This window comes from Equus asinus, chromosome 27 (genome assembly GCF_041296235.1).
Source record: "Equus asinus isolate D_3611 breed Donkey chromosome 27, EquAss-T2T_v2, whole genome shotgun sequence".
In the NCBI taxonomy this organism is placed as follows: Eukaryota; Metazoa; Chordata; class Mammalia; order Perissodactyla; family Equidae; genus Equus; species Equus asinus.
In genome coordinates, this window is record NC_091816.1 from 19,756,356 (window position 1) to 19,774,853 (window position 18,498).

Sequence of the window (18,498 nt, forward strand, 5' to 3'; positions counted from 1 at the left end):
GAAGCACACACAGATATATGTAAAGGATGTTCATGGAAAGGGTAATTTGTAATAGTGAAAAACTGAACTAACCTGAATATCAATAGGAGAATAGTTAACTAAATGAGGGTATATTTATTTGGTGGACTCTTCTACAGCAAATAAAGTTAATTTAATTACATACAGAAATCTATCAGTTTCAGGATGCACAGTCCTATGTAATCTGAATTTATTTAAATAACATAAATTTACATGAAGAAGTCATTTTTTGCATATATACATGCGTGCATTTATTCTTGGCTGAAATTTTCCCAAAATGCTAGCAGTGGTTAACACTGGACAGTGGTATTGTGGGTGGTTTTAATTTTCTTCTGTATGCCTCCATGTATTTTTTCTCAGGGAGCATATTTCTTCTTTAGATGGAAGACAGCTGTTACTCTTAAATTTAAGTAAAGGCTGCTCAGAGGGAAAAGAGACCACCCTGGGGAGGCTGGGGTGAGGCAGGCTGATATCTTGATGTAGAGGAAGAGAATACAATAACAAAGGAGGATGGCATGCATGCGATTGGGAGGTGGCGGAATGGCTGGAGGAGCTAGTCCGGGTTAAACTAGAGGACTCAGGTAGGAAATCTGAGGGAGAAGAGGCTAAAGAGGTGGCATGTGATGAGGCCTCTGAATGCCAAACTGAGGGCTGTATGTTACTCTGTAGCTGTTATGCAACCAGAGTTTCTGTGCTGTTTTCTCGAACCATGTTTCCTTTGGACATAGATATTTTCAGAGTAATTATCCTGTTGTCGCAATTGCCTCGCTTCAGAATGTAGCTCTCTGCTGCATCTGACATATAACTTTCTAGTGAAGTGGCTATCAGAGGAAATTCAGAGTTGCCTCAGATGTCTTATTGGGCAGGTTTGTGGCCTGGCTCAGTGTGCTCTGGGGCTGGAGTCACGAGAAGTGTCAGTTTTCTGCACAAGCTATGATCTGAGTATAAGATGTCTCACTGATAATTTTAAGTGATCGTTTCCTTCAGGCCAAATATCTCTTTGAGAATAAAGACACCACATTTATTTGGGGACAGGTACCAGCCTGGCTTATCTTACGAGCAGCCCAAATATTCCACTGAGAAAGAAGCTCTGAGACCATGTGCTGGTGCTGCCTCGAAAAGCGAGCCCCACGTCACCAGTCTGCAAGGACGGCGCTTCATCCTGCAAACTGTCTTCAGCCCCTCGGTTCTGCCTACACAACAGTCGGCTTCTCTCGTGAGCTTTCTGGTCGGATTCCTTGGTAAGTCCTCTTTACTGCATCCATTATAAATACCCCGCAGATGTGTGTACATGGAGCTGGCACAATGTGAAGGAGGGTGAAAGGCCTCACCTTACCCTAGAATATGTTGCAACTACTCCAAGCCCTGAAACTTCCACTTGATGGGTTACTAGTATTTGAGATCATCTTTATATTAGCAGGATAAATTTATCATACCTTGATAATCGAAGAAGAAAGGGAGAAATTCCCCAAGGTACTAGTGGCAGAGGTACAAACTTCGTCCATCTCATTAGCTGTTAAGGAACTCATGTTCCCTAACATCAGGCCAAGGACACCTGCCAATAACAGAACTGGGACCCAAGGAGACTGGGAGGCAATGTAGAAAATCCTTGTTTGTCACCCACAGTTAGGTAATCATTCATATTTTCAACAATATTTGTTGAGCACCGTCAATGTGCCAGGAATTCTGCTGTGCACCTGGGATATCAAGAGAGATTGTCCTGGGTCCCAGTGGGCTTTACAGAACAGGATTAGGGGAGACAGGCTAAGGGAAGTCCAGGTTTCTCTGAGAACATATAGGAGGGACCCCTAATGAAGACTTGACGGTCAGAGATAGGGTGGGTGGGTGATTTCACCTCCGAAATAGGGAAAAAAGATGCAGATCAGATATTGTTTGTTTACATTAACAGTCAGTGTTTACAACAGCTGAAAATGGACAGACTTCCCATTTCCCATTTGAAAAAAGGGAAATATCCACCCCTGACAATGATCCATGTGATATAGTCTGAGACAGTAGCAAATGAGGACTCAGATGGCATATTGGCAGAAAAAGCAAGATGGTGGTGCCAAGAAGGAGGTTGACTTCTAAGGAGGAGACAGTCAGGAGTAAGCAAGCAGTGTTTCTTAAATCAGTGAAGTCAGCCATTTCTTCCCATAATGAAAATGAACAATCTTAGTATTTGGGAAAGCAGATCTATAAAGAACTTGGCGTCTTATCCAAAGAGACTGTTTGAACTGCGGAATCAGAGTGAAGAGCATGTACTGATTTTGTTGTATGTACATCTTGCCTTTGCAGCCTTTCTCATTTTGGGCCTCAGTGTTTTGACCACTTACGGCGTCCAGGCTATTGCCAGGTTGGAAACATGGAGCCTCGTTCTCCTTGTGCTGTTTCTTGTTCTCTGCATCGCGATCATTTTCACCATTTGGAGGCAGCCCCAGAATCAGCACAAAGTAGCCTTTATGGTATGTGTGAGGAATATTATAGATCCTAAATATTGTGCACTTTTTCTCTTGTACATTAATTTTTGTGAGTTTTTCCTTAAAAAAAAAAACAATACTTCAGCTGAAGTTAACCAGTGAACAAGAAGAGTGTTACAATTCTTTGAGATGTTCTTTTGTTATAACTATTCTCCTTACGTTGGCTGTCTTCCTGCCCTTTTCAAACACTTGAGTGTGTTCCTGTCACAATATCATTATATATAATCGTAAACAAATTTCTTATTAAATAATCTATAGTATCAGAAGAATAATTAGAATATTTTATTCTAGAAATTCACTACCCTCTCAGGAAGATTATCCCCACCAAAAGCCCTTCCACTGCACGTGAAACTATCCTTTCAAACTAAGAGCAGGTTTCGGCTTGAAGGGAGCTTCCTGGAGGTCTCCCCTGGGATGCCCTGTGTATCCAGAGTTCCAGAGGAATGCCCTGTTGATATCTGAACTAAACCAGTGAACCCTAAACTTTAACTAAACCCTAAAACTGATTGCATCTTGGTGATGACGCAAGTGTTAGTGGGCTGGATAAATCCCTTGTTCCTTTGAGCTTCAGTATATAGTGTAAAATGTGGTGCTCCTTTTAGTATTCTCTAGAAGAATGGTTTTTATTCAGGTTGTCCTTTTTGTAAAAATATAAACTTCGTGACACAGTGTCAAAGTGTGTATGTCAAATTAGTTGCCACCATGTTGAAATAATTTGGGGAATGTGCTTTCAAAATTTGATATATGTAAGAAGATATTTTTCCCCCTTAGGTTCCATTCTTACCATTTTTGCCGGCCTTCAGCATCCTGGTGAACATTTACTTGATGGTCCAGCTGAGTGCAGACACTTGGATCAGATTTAGCATTTGGATGGCACTGGGTAGGTCTTTTAAGGTTTTCGCTTTCTGAACTTTGGCTCTTTCTGGTTTCACACACTGTTATTAGAGAAACGCATCCCTCCCTCTTCTTGGAAATAAAGGCTTTTTCCAGTTTCTTCCTTTCCCAATTCTTAGAACTTCTGCATGCTTACTTTTCCACATGTTTTCAGATACTTTTTTTTTTATTCAGTTCTCCCAGTAAAACCCTGAAGGTTCTATTTTCTCCAACTTAATGGTTGAGAAAATTGAAGCCCCCCCAAAGTCAAGGGATCTAGCTTGTAAATGGCAGCCCTAGAGTCTGAGTCCAGAGCCAGTCCTTTTCAGGTCCCAGTAGATTTCTGGAGACATTTTGAATGAGCTAATAAGAAATTTCTTTCCTAATATCTAAATTGCTTATTACTAGAGCCTTGGGGTAGAATTGAGCATTAAATAACATAAGTGGACTTAGTTATATTGTTTTTCATTATGACTCCCTTCAGTTTCCTGTGTGAAAATTGAGTTAGAAATCAAGAGTTTAAGTTTGTTGTAACTAAAACACTGAGCACCGACTGTCTTAAAAATGTGAGGTGTAAGGTCTGTAAGGTGAAGTGGTGAGAAATGAGAGCTCCATCTGCATTGGTTTTGGTGGCCTGAGGAGTTTGAGAGTTTATGATTTTTGACAGTCCTCCTATTGGGTTAATAAGAATGAATCTAGTTCACTTTTTTTGTATGCATATAAGTGTTTGCTTTGGCTATCAATTAACTAAATTTCAATTTCAAGAAACCAGCCCACTTGAGTTGATGACAGAGTTAACCTCAGTCAGTTTTACCCATCCCCCTACACCCACACTAGAGTTTGCCCATATTTTGGGGATCCTACACTGTGCCAAGGAATTGGGATGTGGTGCCTTGGGTCAAAGGTTATCCATCCACACAGGTTACACTAGGTTGTTCTCTGTTTCTGTCACTGTGGCGACTTCCGGTAGGTGGTTCTGTTGCGTCAGGGCCAGGATCCTGACAGAAATGACTTAACAATTGGCTATGACCTCAGGAATGCACCACACAGCCTTTCCTTTGGTGTCCTGCCACCTCCCAGGTGCTACCAGGAAGCTGAGCTGAACTCCTCAGGGTACGCGGACTATAGAACTCACTCCTCTGCTCTGAGCCCAGAGAAGCTTTTTCTGTTCTGGTGGAGAGTTTCTCTATGCTTCCTGTCTTTCCACAAGCCATGCTTCTTTCCTCAAATTGTAGCTCACTGTGGTTTAATGTACTTGGTCTTGGTTAAGAGTGTAAACTATAGAGCCAGTCTCTCTGGGTTTGCCATCTACCCCTGCCACTTATTAACTGTGTGACCTAGGCCAAGTTACCCCCCTATTTTTGTGCCTCAGTTTCTTTGTAAAATGGTGATGACGAAAATACCTCTGTTTGAGGATGAAGAAGGCTGGATCTTCAAACCTTTGAGAAAATGAGAGGAAATAGAATCATTCCCAATAATTGGACATGCCAAAATGCTAATTGGTAGCCTACCTGTCATTATTTTAAATGGGAAAATTATAATGCATTTCACATCAATTCAAAACTCAACCAATTTTTTAAAATATAATTAAAACACAGCACAATGCCTACATATAAGTAATATACACTATCTTGTGAGGATACTTAAAACATTTCCTTCTAATTCTTAGCATGGCTGTTAATAAACAGTTCCTTTATACACAGTTATTTGACCTCTCCTGGTGACAGTAACCTGTGTAGGGAACACCCGTGTCCCCTTTGTTAACACAGGCCGTGCCTTCCAAAATATCAGACTGTGACTCTGATAATCCACTACTTGTATTTGGGGTGTAATTAGAGACTTTATTTCACATATCCTTTTGTTTAAAGTGTAGTACTGAGTTTTGAGAAAATAAATATAATTTTTCCTACATAAACATGGTCTGAAAAACAGTTATTGAGAGAAACAGACATCCTATAAAGATTGGGTACTAAAAATGAAGAAGCACATTCTACTGAAAAGATGTTTGCCAGGGACCTTCTGTGGGATATCCCATACTTGCTTTCTGTTCTAAAATGGCCCAGAAAGCGAAGGCAGAAAACTCTATTAAGCTCTATATTAAATTTTCCATATTTGAACAGTCATTTTCTGAAACACCTAAAACATTGATTTTTTTTTTTCCTCTGAAAGGTTTCCTGATTTACTTTGCTTATGGCATTAGACACAGTCTGGAGGGTAACTCGAGGGATGAAGAAGAGGATGAGGATACATATTCAGACAACATTAATGCAGCAACAGAAGAAAAATCTGCCATTCAAGCAAATGACCGTCACCAGAGAAACCTCAGTTTACCTTTCATATTCCATGAAAAGACGAGCGAATGCTAATGCCTGAGGGAGCGGAGCTGGTCCATAGTCTTAACATACATATCCTACACGGAGTACACCATGATAGGATGTTGCCATCATGCTAGGTTGTCATGGGTTTGCTGCAGACATAGTTCACCCTAATTTATGCTTGCTTACCTGGACAGCACCTCGTCAGATGGTGAATTATGTACTCGGGGCAACCTCCTGAACTCTCTCCTCAGTGATGAATAGCCCCAAAACAGTGGGCATGTGTGTCTGTATGTATGTAGATGTTGGGCAATGTGAATGTTCAAAGCTGTTGGTGTTGTACTGTTATTGCCTTACATTTCTGCAGTGTTGTCATTAATTGGTGGCATGTACCGCACATACTGAAATGAGGTTATCACTGAATAGAAAAGGTGTTTTGTATGTTCCCAGTGCGGTTGGGGAAATAACTGTTGCTTTTTCTTATGAGGCTTCATTAATGTCCACCTAGAACCTGCTACAAATGCAGTTACCCATCTTGGTGTCTGTCATTGGTCAGGAGTAAGAGGAGGGGATTAGAAATGAGCCTTTTCTATAACTTATAAATGCCAGCAGTGGGTTTATTACTGATTTTCCTTCTATGAGGATGACAGTTTGCTAAAACTTTAGCCAACAGGAGTGTTCGCATCCGCCATACTACACAGGGCAGGAGTGGCATTCTGTGTCACAGATGGCCTCCCTCTGAACTCCTGTCCTCTCTGAGATCGCTGGTCCTTAAATATGAGGGCTTCACCTGCTGCGAATGATATAGTCACTCAGTCCAATCAGGGACTTGAAAGAGTAGTGGGGTCCACTTGGGACTCTTTATGCTAGAAAGTGAAGGTGGTCCCCATGGCCAGAAAGCTCACGTAAGTGGCAACGGTGAGGATATGTCTGAAGATCAGAGTTAGACATATGCCTGGCTAAGTAGACCCCAAGCATCCTTGTTTTAAAAGTCACTTAAAACAAGCCAATAGAATCTCCTGGATCACATCATTGATAGAATGATGCATACACTTTCTATTACTTAATAACTAATCACAGTTTTTTCTTTTTCTTTTTAACCTTGTCAGGCACAGAATCTACTTGTTTCTACTATTATTTTGTCTTATTCTAGATATAAGGGGCTACTGTAGCAAATTCTGTCTTTACTACATGCAAAGGAGGAAAAAATAAAGGGGTACAAGAAGAGAAAATTCTTTTGTTCTGAGTTTAAAGTGCCTATTCAGATATTAAAGGGCATTTGGCCCAATTTGGGGGTTTGGATCTAATTTGCCTCCAGTGTGTCTTTTGGAAACATTTAGGGATGTTCTTCTTCCCCCATCCCATAAACTATTTAGCACTTTTTATTTCATTTATTTTCAAATGATCACACTAAAGCTATTAATACAAGCTCCAGTATTCTATAATAGCCCATCAGTGGTAGGGGAATTAAATATTTTGGTTAAATACATAATTATTTAAAACTTAAGCCTGAAAAATCAACCAAATTGAATTGAAGCTATATAAACACAGAAAGCTTTATATGAGTAAATAATTTATTTTTATTTGTAAAGTTCTCTAAAGACTGTATTTTATAGGGTTCTCTAATAGTGGCCTATTTATCTGCAGTGTGTTTTGCTTCTCATGAATTATTTTTCTTACAAATAATTAAATGGTTCACTAGATGAGGCTAGGAGCTAAACACATATGCATGGGCTCCCTTCCCAGGATGAACGTTATCAAGTGCACCAGTTGACCAGAGGCAAGGAAAACATTTGTTTTCTGAAAGCTCTTTCAAGACAACAGTTATTTTATTGATGCCATTAAAAAGCAAGTTGCAATTCTTTTGTCTACCCCAGAGTTTATTGTGATTAAATATCAAACAAGTAGAAGACCTGGTTTTCCGGCTGCTAGTGTGGGAGCATGGCTGACATAGAACTCAGTACTGACATTCCACAATTGCCAGGGTGTGTGTGGTGAGATCTGAAGCCCCAAATTCTCTTTCAAGCTGCGTGTTTTATTGGAGAGGAAGAGTTGCATAAGCAAGAGGTCATTTTTGTAAGGACTGTAGGCATAATCATAAATCTTTGCTGTTGCAGCTGTACACCGAGAACCCCTTTTGTTCTGTAATCAATCTAGAATAGGCCCTTCATGCAGGGAACATGAGGAATTTCATACATGAATATTTAAATCTTTTACTGTAACAAAACAGAAAAATGTGTTTAGAACGTGATAGGCAGCTAAAATTATCATGCCCACCAATTAGGAACAGATTTTAGTTAAAAAATATTTTTCCACTTTTGAAACACTTTGTAAACACACATATCTATTGAAAAGATGCTTTGTCAGTAACTGTGCTTTTTTTCTGTGAAGACTGAAATGTGCATTCGTATGTATGTGTGAGTGTGTATATATATATATGGATATGGATGTGTGTGTATTTCAAATGTCAGCATATAACTCAGTTGGATTTATGATGGGCTTTGGAAATGATCCTGTCGTGTGGATAAAAAAGCCAACTGATGTGGAGAAAAAATAATGTTTTATATTGATAAGTATGCTTATACAAAATTTTTAGGTTTTAAACTATTTTGAAATATACAATTTTATATGTATAATATTTTCTATAGATAGACTCTTTAAGAAAGATATATTTATAATGTTTCTAATATAAAATCAGTAGACTCTAGTACATTATAACAGGTGCTTTATGATCTGAAATGGAAGCGGGGTGGGGGACATTAGGGTATTTCTGTTTACTCGTTTCTGTGGCACCTTTTCTGAAATCTCTGTCTTGGTATGTGTTTATTAGGAAATCCGGTACCACCAGCTCTCATACTTCCTCCCCGTTCCTAGATTTGAATTCGTAAGGTTTTGAACAAAATGTTCTTTTTACTTTCCTGGGATTACCAAAGAGTTTTGTATAGATTTGACTAGTAATCAGTCACACGCCAAGTCCTCTCCAGAAATTAAAAAATACTTGTGCTCATTCTCTTAATTATGATTCAGTAAAAACAGTTTAAATTACTTTTTTCTTTTTTACACTGGGAAATATGCTCTGTTAACATTTTCAGTGAAAACTTATTATAATAGCGCCTTTATTTTATGCTCTTAAAAAAGAGAGAAGATACTTTATGAATGACCATATAAAGGCCACTCCTGCCCTACAATTCACAAAGTAGCTATGCAAATTCAAGTTTAAAAACTATTTATGAGAAAACTTGTATTAGAGCTTTTGATATGTACTGAAGTACAGATTATGGCTTAATCACATTTTCCACAGAGATGAACATCAAGAAAACCAAGACCGAAACGCCATTTGGTGTACGTACATTAAAGAAAAACTAATGTTCGTATGTGTTACTCTTACTAGCCATAGTTGATGGGAAGCATCCATTTGAGAATTATCTTCCTTTAAAAGACAAGAGCCTCTCTTCTTTTAATTTTTCAGAATAAAAGATGTTTTTAACTTTTTTATTTTAAAAATGAGCCAGAATATTTTCTGAGTCCTGGGTATTTGCAGATAGTTAAACTATTTTGAACTAGAATCTGTGTTTGCCAAATTATCTTCTAAACTTACTTGATTGCTTAGCAGAGAGAATAAGGAAAAGTCATCACCCTCCAATACTGATAATGCTGAGGGAGCAGTCTTATCTTCTTTCCTCTTAAATCAGGGCATATTCTGAGATTACAAACCACATGATAAAATTGTGCCAAGATTCCAGCTCTCTTTTCCCTCTGGCATCGCTTATGATTTTCTCTGCCCGATTTTCCTGACGTGCTTCAAGTGACTGTTGGTTGACACCAAAAATACAATTTGCACAGAATTTTAAAGGATTGTGTTTAGAGCATCCATCATGGAGTATTAAAACCCACATTATTAGTGTGAATTTTTGCTGGGGGTGTTGATGGTGGGGAGTGAGTTATTCTTTTTGCTAGTGCCCAAATAGTGCCTTCTCTGTATATTTTCCACTTACGTTCTCTAACATGTCCTAAAATACCAAGGGAAGAAATACCAGAGTTCATGTAGTAAATGCCAGCACAGGTCATTGTTTAGTCGTGTAGATTTGAAAATAAGGCTGCTTGACTTTGTTGTTTAGCCGAGATTTTTTTTTCTCGTATAATTATATTTAAACATTTTTAAATGGCTTTCTGGTTTCTAGATTTCGAGAAGCCTGTTATTGTTGTGGTTGTTGGTTTGGTTTTTGTAACACTCATTATTGTTTATTTGTACACAGTTTAGTCTTACTGATTTCAAATGCATTTTGTTATGGCTCGACCCAGTTGGCAACCCTGTTTGCTGGGAGCACTATATTTAGCTGTATTCACCATGGCTGAAGCCACTGCTACAATCTTTGGCCTTAAAGAGCCTTCACTGACCACTGGGGCTCCTGGGGGCTCATAACCAGGCCCCCAGGCTGGCGTCAGGGTGAGGCAGCCTGCAAGGTGTGAGCATCTGTAGCTACCTCTGATGGGTGGGGTTTCGGGATGATGGGATAGGGTATGAAGTGAAAGACTTCACATGGAAGGAAGGTAGTTTGGGGTCCTTAATTTCTGGTCTGAATATCTCATGAGTACATCAAGGTAAATGAGATGGACCAAGGAACCTCTATGACTCATGAAAAGGATGGCTGCTTCCTGGAACTGGCACCACAAGGCAGGGTCTAGCCCACTGCAATCCCTGGTGGACGCTGACAGCCGTGGGGCAGAAAGTACGGGGGCCAAGGCTCAGTTGGTAAAGAGTCTTGTTTTGCCAACAGGGCGGGTTTCTCAGTTGTCATAAACCCACCCCTGAATGACAGACTCTTCATCTTTCTTGTCCACTAGGGGTGCCCAATTGTTTTATTGCTTTATTTTGTTATCATTGTGCTTAATAGAAATTGTTGATAGGGCCCCAAACCCTGCAGAGATTCTTTGTCTGTAAAAATCAACAGATACATTGGACTTGTGCGAATGTAAAGATTTTTTGTTTAGTAGGTAATTTTAAATTTAAATGTTTTCAATGATAATCTGTGTTCCTTTTTACATATGAAGTTGGATTATTTTTTAGGATTTGTAATAAATAAAAACTGTTGCTGCTTTACCACTGTAAATATGCTTTCTAATGTGACCATGTATTTTTTAAATAAATTTTAATATGACTTATAGTATGCATTTCTATCACACATAGCAAAAGCATACATTGCACACTTATTTAAACTGCTTTTTAATTTGGGAACCTTTAAAGCTCAGAAAGATAGTAGAATCTAAATTGAAACAATTATATTGTTATGAATACTTACCTGGCAGCTTAGGGACTACCGTATGACTACTAAGTCTTATAGGAGACAAGAGATGTCTTCACGTATCCTCTATCCTCATGGCACATTCCAGAAAATATCAGTTGCTCCTGAAGTGTGCCACCCCAGGACCACACATGCCAGATCCTACCACTTCAACTGCCATCTAATGGACTGATTTCTGTCATTGGTTTTATCTGTAAGAAGCTTCTCAATGTTCTCCTGACCAAATCATAGCCTTAATGATCGGTGGTCAGTTCTGTATAACTAACAGAAGGTTTTTACAGTATACTGACTATTCACCAACTTTAACCCTCTTTACCCTCTAACTGGGAGGGAGGAATCAGAGGGCTTTCTGACGTAGCTTGAAGTTATTTCGAATTGCAAATCTCTTGAATTAGCTTGCTTAATTTCAAAATGTCTGTTGTATACATTTAGTTCCTATTGATTCTAGTAAATGGGAGGGAACACCATGTTGAATTAAAAAAAGCTTTAATGTCAATTTAGCCAGCATTGAAAATCAAGCTAAAATAGCTAAGTTTTTGCCAAGTAGAAGCCTCAAACCTAACTTATCTAATTGTTGGCTTGATTAGGATTATTACCAGGTTTTGATGCCCACCTCTGCTCTGGTACCTGGGATCACATAAAGGAAGGGATCCTCCAGGAAGTGTGTCCAGGTTGTGTGTCCAGCCAGGAATCCCCTGGAGACAGGAACACCACCTCCTCAGTGTTTTTTTAAAGAAGGCCACAGATAGGCTTCCTTTTTAGGCTGAGGGTTCAATACCCATAGATTGCTGAGAGATTGTGCTGAGAACTTCCCGTCTGTCCGTGTGGAAAGAGTAATTCATTTCATCTCATAAGATATATTTTAAAAAATTCTCAAAGACATACAAAAGTAACCAATTATCACATTGTCTTTTAACGTAGGTCAAAGTATGGGTGAAACTATCTAGAAAGAAACTCAGGTCAATACTGGTTTACGTACTTGAACCTTTCTAGTAAAAGATTTGTAGCCGATTCTTAAATACTTTTAGTACCAGTGATCTCAGATATCATAAACCCTGGGCAAAGAATCCTTGTTACTCTCTATTAAGACTGGAGCAGTTAACCAGAAGAGAAAACCTAAGACAGACTGAACTACTCTGGAGTACGATACAGATCGGGTGGGTTCACATCTCTACGAAGGGGAGCAAGCTCATTTCTGCGCTCTGGGTCCTTTGACCCACAAGCACTACAGCGTTGTCAAGATTCAAGTTTCTGGGGTTTCCCCCGGGCTGAGTCTCCAGGTCTCCAGAATCTTTCCCCCTCTGCTGAGGCCTGATATTTCTTCAAGCAAGGGCTAATGGTTTCACCACCCTGGCAGAAATCAGACTTAAAATGCCAATGTTCTTGGAAATGAAATATTGACTTAAATTGGCACCAAGTTGTAAATGACAGAAGATGCTTTTCAAAAAGTGAGCATATTGAGCAAGTAAGCAAGAGAAATCCAATAGGCCCAGGATAGTTGAAGTAGGAAAGTAAAGAAAAAGCAAAGCAAAGAAAGATGGACATTGCAAGTCCTTTACATTTCAGCTTGGAGTTGTCCATCTTCCCTTAGCCATTTAGAGGCTCTTATAACTAATGGACAGGTACTACATCTTTACAGCACGCTATATCCTGGAGCTAAGAAAGTAATTTCTTTTGCCCTATCTATTTTCATTAGGCCAAAGTCTGGGATCCCTCCTTACCCTATGGTGTCTCTTGATGAGGGGCTCTGGGAGCATCAAAAGTGTCTGGCATTTCTACTAGAATGAGAACCTCAGTACTATGTTTAAAAGCACTAAAGTTAGCTCCTGCTAAAACTTTGAAGCATAAATTTAAAAAAAATTCATCTTGGTTGTGTTTCTACAGTTAATGAAGACTAGTTAGAGAAGTGAAATGTCCTTATATTGGGGATGGGGAGGGGATGTCGAAAATATTGGCCTATTTTCTTTTTCCTTTTTTGGCTTACCTAACAAAATCTTGATGTTCTGCACCACTTTGAAGAGGGGAAAAAGGTAGAGGGAGTAGAGGAGTAGGGAGATTTTTTCCAGACAGAGTGGTCATAGAAAACTACTATTAAATAAGATTTACAATGAAAATGCTACACATACAATAATTCACAAATAAGGAAATCATAATGGAAGCACTGAAATTTCACTTTGGCCTTTGGTAACCTGAAGGGATTGCTGATACTGCTTCTTGTCATCCATCAGATACGTATTATATCCCAATTTGTGCCTCTAAAGAAGATGGAAAGAAATATACTTTTAGACAAGTCTACAAGTGCAGCCTTCTTCCCACCCCTGGAGCCCACTCACTTCTCCCACTCTTCCGTTCCTGAGTTTTGCTTCTTTCTTCTGCTACTCTCCTCTTTTCTCTCCAACTCTTCGTTTGTTCAGCCATTGCTAGGGGCTACTGCCCTCACTCTTCAGAGAAAAGTGATAACACACAGTTGCTCAGATAATGCTGTGCCCTCCTAGTGTTGCCTGGACACTGTTTTTAAACGACCATTTCTGTGTTTTCGGCCTCCTCTCTTCCCACATCAGGAAGCAGCAATGATTCAGAGGAGCCTTGGGGCCCCTAATGTGTTCCATCCCTGAGCCACTCTGTGCTTCACGGGGGTGGATTATAAACAGTAAAGGCTAGTGTCACCGTGAGGTGGAGGGAACAGAGGCAACGATGAAGAAAGAAAGAAAAAGTGGGTGTTGCAAGCAAAATAATCATTTATCTAAAAACCCAAGAGATCAACTGAAAACCATTTGGACTAACAAGAGGGTCCGTTAAGGGGACTGGATACAAACAGACAAAAATTAATCATGTCTTAGGAAATCAGGCTTCAAGTTGTATATGACTTAGAGCTGTAAGACAATGCTTATTGTAACTGGCCAACATTACAGCAATTGTTGGAGAAAGAATGGAAAATACCAACGCAAACAGATTTTAAAAAATTCTTTCTCACCCTAGAGACAAGGCGAATGGGTTTTTATAGTGAAATACAACCCACAAAAAATACATCTTTGGTAGTTTTATTTTTCAAATTTAAAATCGTCTTGAGATTGTCTCACTCAAGGATAATAAGGCTTGTGATTAAGCAGCTACGTGTCTTGGAAAGCGCCCATATTTCTTGGAACCATTGCTCCCATCCTAAAGGCCGTATGAGTTCCCTCGGGCTGCCACAGTGAAGGACACAGGCTGTGGGGTTTAAACTACGTCAACCCATTTTCTCACAGTTCTGGAAGCTGGAAGTCTGAGCTCAAGGTGTTGGCAGGGGTGGTTTCTTTTGAGGCCTCTCTCCTTGGCTTGTGGATGGCCGTCTTCTCCCTGAATCTTCACATGACCTTCCCTCTGTGCCTGTGTCTGGGTCCATGTTCAAGTGTCCTCTTCTTATAAGGACACCAGTCAGATCGGATTAGGACCCACCCTAATGACCTCATTTTAACTTAATTACCTCTTTTACGATCCTATCTCCAAATATGGTCAAATTCTGAAGAAATGGAGGTTAGGACTTCATCATTTAAATTTTTTTTTTGCGGGGGGCAGGGTTGGGACACAATTGAACCCATGCTACAGACCTAACATATTTTTAGGTACCTAAATTTAGCTACAGTGTATGTGATATAGAAGAGGCTTGGGAAAGTAGAATTCCAAAATTATTTTCTATATAGCAGTTAACCAATCTGAAAAGGTAATGGGGGAAAATTTCATCCATAATAGCAAAACAAATAAATAAGGAAGCAAAAATAAGAAATAAGCCTAACAATTAACAAGCAAAAGTTACATGGAAAAAAATAACTATGAGAATGTAATTATGTGTGTTTAACTATATAATTATACATACACATGTATATGTGTATACACACGCACATTTATGTAGCCCAAATTTGGCTAAAGTGTATTTGACATAAAAGAGGCTTGGGAATAGAGAATTCCAAAATTGTTGTCCTAATACCAACTTTAACCAATTATAAAATATAATGGGGATTTAAAAGCAGACTTGAATAAATGGAAAGATACATAATGTTATACATGCCTGGCTGAGAAGACTCAATATTATAAATATGTCCATTCTTCACTTAAACATAAATTCAGTGCAATCATAATCAAAAATACAATAACGTTTTTACAGAGACTGACAAGCTGATTCCAAACTTCATCTGGAAGAGAAAATGTACAATGACAATTAACAGAAGAACAATGATGGGGGCATCCTTTGCCCAAACAAATAACAAAACATACTGTAAATCAGCACCAATTAATGCAATGTGGTATTTCTAGAGGTATAGATAATGAGATCAAGAGAACAAGACAGACAGAAGAGAAACAGCCCGATGTACATATGGCATTTAACATACACTAAAAGTCAATTCAAAAAGATGGAAGAAGGACAAACCATTTAATAAACGATAGTGTGACATTGACCATCCAACTGGAAACACATAAAATTAGATTTCTAACTTGGGATACCAAAAAAAAAAAAATCGTAGAAGAATTTAAAGACTAAAAATGAACACAAAATTATAAAAGTTTTAGATGCAACTATAAAATAGTTTGATAATTTGAGGCAGATGAGAGCCACCTAAGGAGATATAAAACACAGAAGCCATGACGGGAGTTACTAAAAAATGTAATTGCTTAAATATTTGTTATAATTGCTTGAAGAGAGGCATCATTAGCAAAACTAAAACACAAGCAAAGGATTAGAAGAAAATGTCTGCAGTATGTCTAACACCCCAGAGCTTCCTAGCCAGAGTAGAAGATTCTGCTACTCTAAGACATACAATAAAAAGAACTCAATTTTCAAAAATAGGCTAATACAAATGGCTGACAAAAACATGATAAGATGTTCATCCTCAGTAGTAATAAATGGAATGGGAATTGAAAAAGCATCATGAGCTTCCCCCCGGGTTGTAAAACTTGAGTAGAATAATGACATTCAGTACTGGTGAGGGTGTGAAGAAATGGGTAGGCTCATACGCTCTGGCAGAAAGTAGAATTGGCTATTAATAAGGTCAGCTTCGTTGAATGGGCAGCACTTGCTGAAAATGTTAAATGTCATGGCCTTTGGCTGAATACTTTCACTTCTACGGATCTATCCTATAGAAATACGCATGGACAAGGATGTTTGCATAAGGATAGTTATTGCAGTATTTTTTGTAAAAGAATTTTTTTAAACAACCAACATATCTATAAATAGGAGGAAAATTATACTATGGTACATCTTTACTATGGTATAGTTTATAGCTAATAGAAAGGGTAAGGGATGTAAAATGACATTTTATTGTTTTTATCAGTTCCTGTCCTATATAATTTTGTAGGGGCTTAAAATAATTTAAAATGGATTGAGCAATTTTTTTTAAAAGAGGGTCTTTTAAATAAAAGGAAGCACAGAGGGAGCAACTGAGTGCAACTCTTCATTAACGTCAAGTCTCTTCCAACGCGGTGCCATTTAGTTTCTCTCTTTCTTATGAACAACCAGCAGGGGCTTGTAGGAAAGAGCTGCTGAGTGACTCTGGACTCTCCTGGTGTCTGAGGTCCCAGGGAGTCTAAATTGGCATGCTGATCTGCATTCAACTGTTAAGAATTTGTTAAAATTTTAGATGTTTTCATCTAGTGACTGCTTTTATGGCAGCCACCTACCTACTCCTCCCCATTCCTGCAAGAGATGGAACAGATTGCGTGTTCCCTCTCTCCATGGAATAAAGGTTTGCAATTCTGCTCACCTGGTTGCTTTCAGATCTTCACACAAGCCTATGAGGCAAGTCACAAAGTCCTCACCTCCAGTCTCAGGAGTTTAAGAAGGGCAGCTTCATGGCCTCCCCAGCTCATAGGTCAGGCTGGCCCTGTTGGAGAGCTATCATTTGTAGTGATTTCAACAGCTCATTTTCACCAGTAGAGTGAGGAGTGAGACTCACAGACATGGGAGTCAGACAAAACCTGGACTCTGACTTGCTATGAATTTGACTTTGAGCATCCTCGTCTGTAAAAGAGGGACCATACTAGCAGTACAGCCTACCTCACAGGCTTCTTGATAGGATCAACAAGAAATCCATGTTAAGAGTTTAACCCTCTGCTTGGAACACTGTAAGTTCCTAATTAATAATTATTACTTTTCAGAAACTGATGGTAGAATACAAAATCTAATAGGACACAGCCCCAGAGCTCATAGAACAGTGCGGGAGAAGGAAGCATAACCAGATTCACAGCTAAACTGTACATTTTGTTGTAAGTGCTATGATGGAAGTATTCAGACCAGAGAAGTGCTTAGCTCAGCTGGGAGGAGGTGAGGTCTGAGCTGTCTTGTAGGATGAGTTAGGCCAGGGGCTGGGGTGTGGTGAGAGGGCAGGCAGGAGGTAAAATGGAGGAGGGGACCGTTCGGGGTAGAGGAAGCAGCAGGAGCAGTGGACCCACGTGGGTAGGTGGGCAATGGGAGTGTACTCTCGGCATGGAGGGCAGTTCAGGGAGAGGCTACCAGGAGAGGAAGCTGGAGAGGCCACCAGGGGCTGTGAACTCTAAAGCATGAGCCTTGCTGGAGAGCCTTTGAAGGGTTGAAATTGGGTTAGATTTTTTAGATTTTCATTTGAAATCAGATCGAATTGCTGGGGGAAGAATGGATTGAGGTGCCAGGAGGAGGGGCGGGGAGACCAATAAGGAGGCTGTGGCCGCATCCTGATGAGAGAAGGTGATGCCCAAGCCGGAGCAGTGAGGCGAGGGATGATGCCAAAGAGGGGGTGACGATGCATAGTCAGCAGGTAGACCGGGCAGGACCCGTGGAGTGAGGAGGAGGAGGTGTAGACTAACCCCAGGCTCCAACACAGAGTGAGAGCAAAGTTGTCAACTTCATGGAGCCACAATGAAAAGGGATCTCCGCGGTGGCGCAGCCCAGGCAGATTTAGTCAGCCCTGTGTGAGCTCCCAGAATTCTTTGCTCAGGATGTGACACATCACATTACAGTGGTTTAAATGCTTGTCTCCTGGCTGGTGTCCACTCCTCAAAAGTAGCGATGATGTCTTAACCTTCATATCTGTAATGACAAACAAAGGAAACATCTGTTGAAATAATCATCTAGTTCCCTCCCTTTACCAAGGAGAAACCCTAAATCTCGGGAGGTTAAGTGAGTTGTGGGAGGAGCTGAGAGCTACAGGCAGTGTCAGGAGCTGAACCTTGGTCTTCCCTGTTCCCAGGCGACTGTTCTCTCCACTGCAGCCCAAGGCATGGCAAAGCCAGCACCCGAGCTGGCGCCGGATTGTAGAATTCTTGGTTCCTCCCGCATGAAGTGGCTGATAAAGCACTAGTTTGTCATAAACTGCAGCACCGCTTCCCCTGGGTGTTGAGAGAGAAGTCGCCTCCCAGGACTTCGAATCAAGCTCCCTTTAATAATGATGTTTGAATGAAACGGGCGGGAAGCTGAGGCCCTGATCCCACTTGGGGGACACACTGGCACCCCCTACCCGCAAACTGCTTTGATCATATGAGTCTGCAAACTCAGAAACCTGTGAT

At 40.0% G+C, this 18,498-nt stretch overlaps 1 protein-coding gene across 5 annotated transcripts in view; it reads left to right on the forward strand.

Annotated features, from left to right (window-relative positions):
* The window catches only part of SLC7A2 (solute carrier family 7 member 2), a 65,054-nt gene extending 54,206 nt beyond the window's left edge, over positions 1-10,848 (forward strand). For all 5 annotated transcript variants that reach the window (XM_070499729.1, XM_014836501.3, XM_070499731.1 and 2 more), the window contains 4 exons: positions 1,054-1,259; positions 2,314-2,480; positions 3,267-3,375; positions 5,538-10,848. In XM_070499729.1, the coding sequence (XP_070355830.1) occupies positions 1,054-1,259; positions 2,314-2,480; positions 3,267-3,375; positions 5,538-5,734 (679 nt within the window). In that variant the 3' untranslated portion in view covers positions 5,735-10,848. The remainder of the gene's footprint in view (positions 1-1,053; positions 1,260-2,313; positions 2,481-3,266; positions 3,376-5,537) is intronic.
* The last annotated feature ends 7,650 nt before the right edge of the window (positions 10,849-18,498 follow it).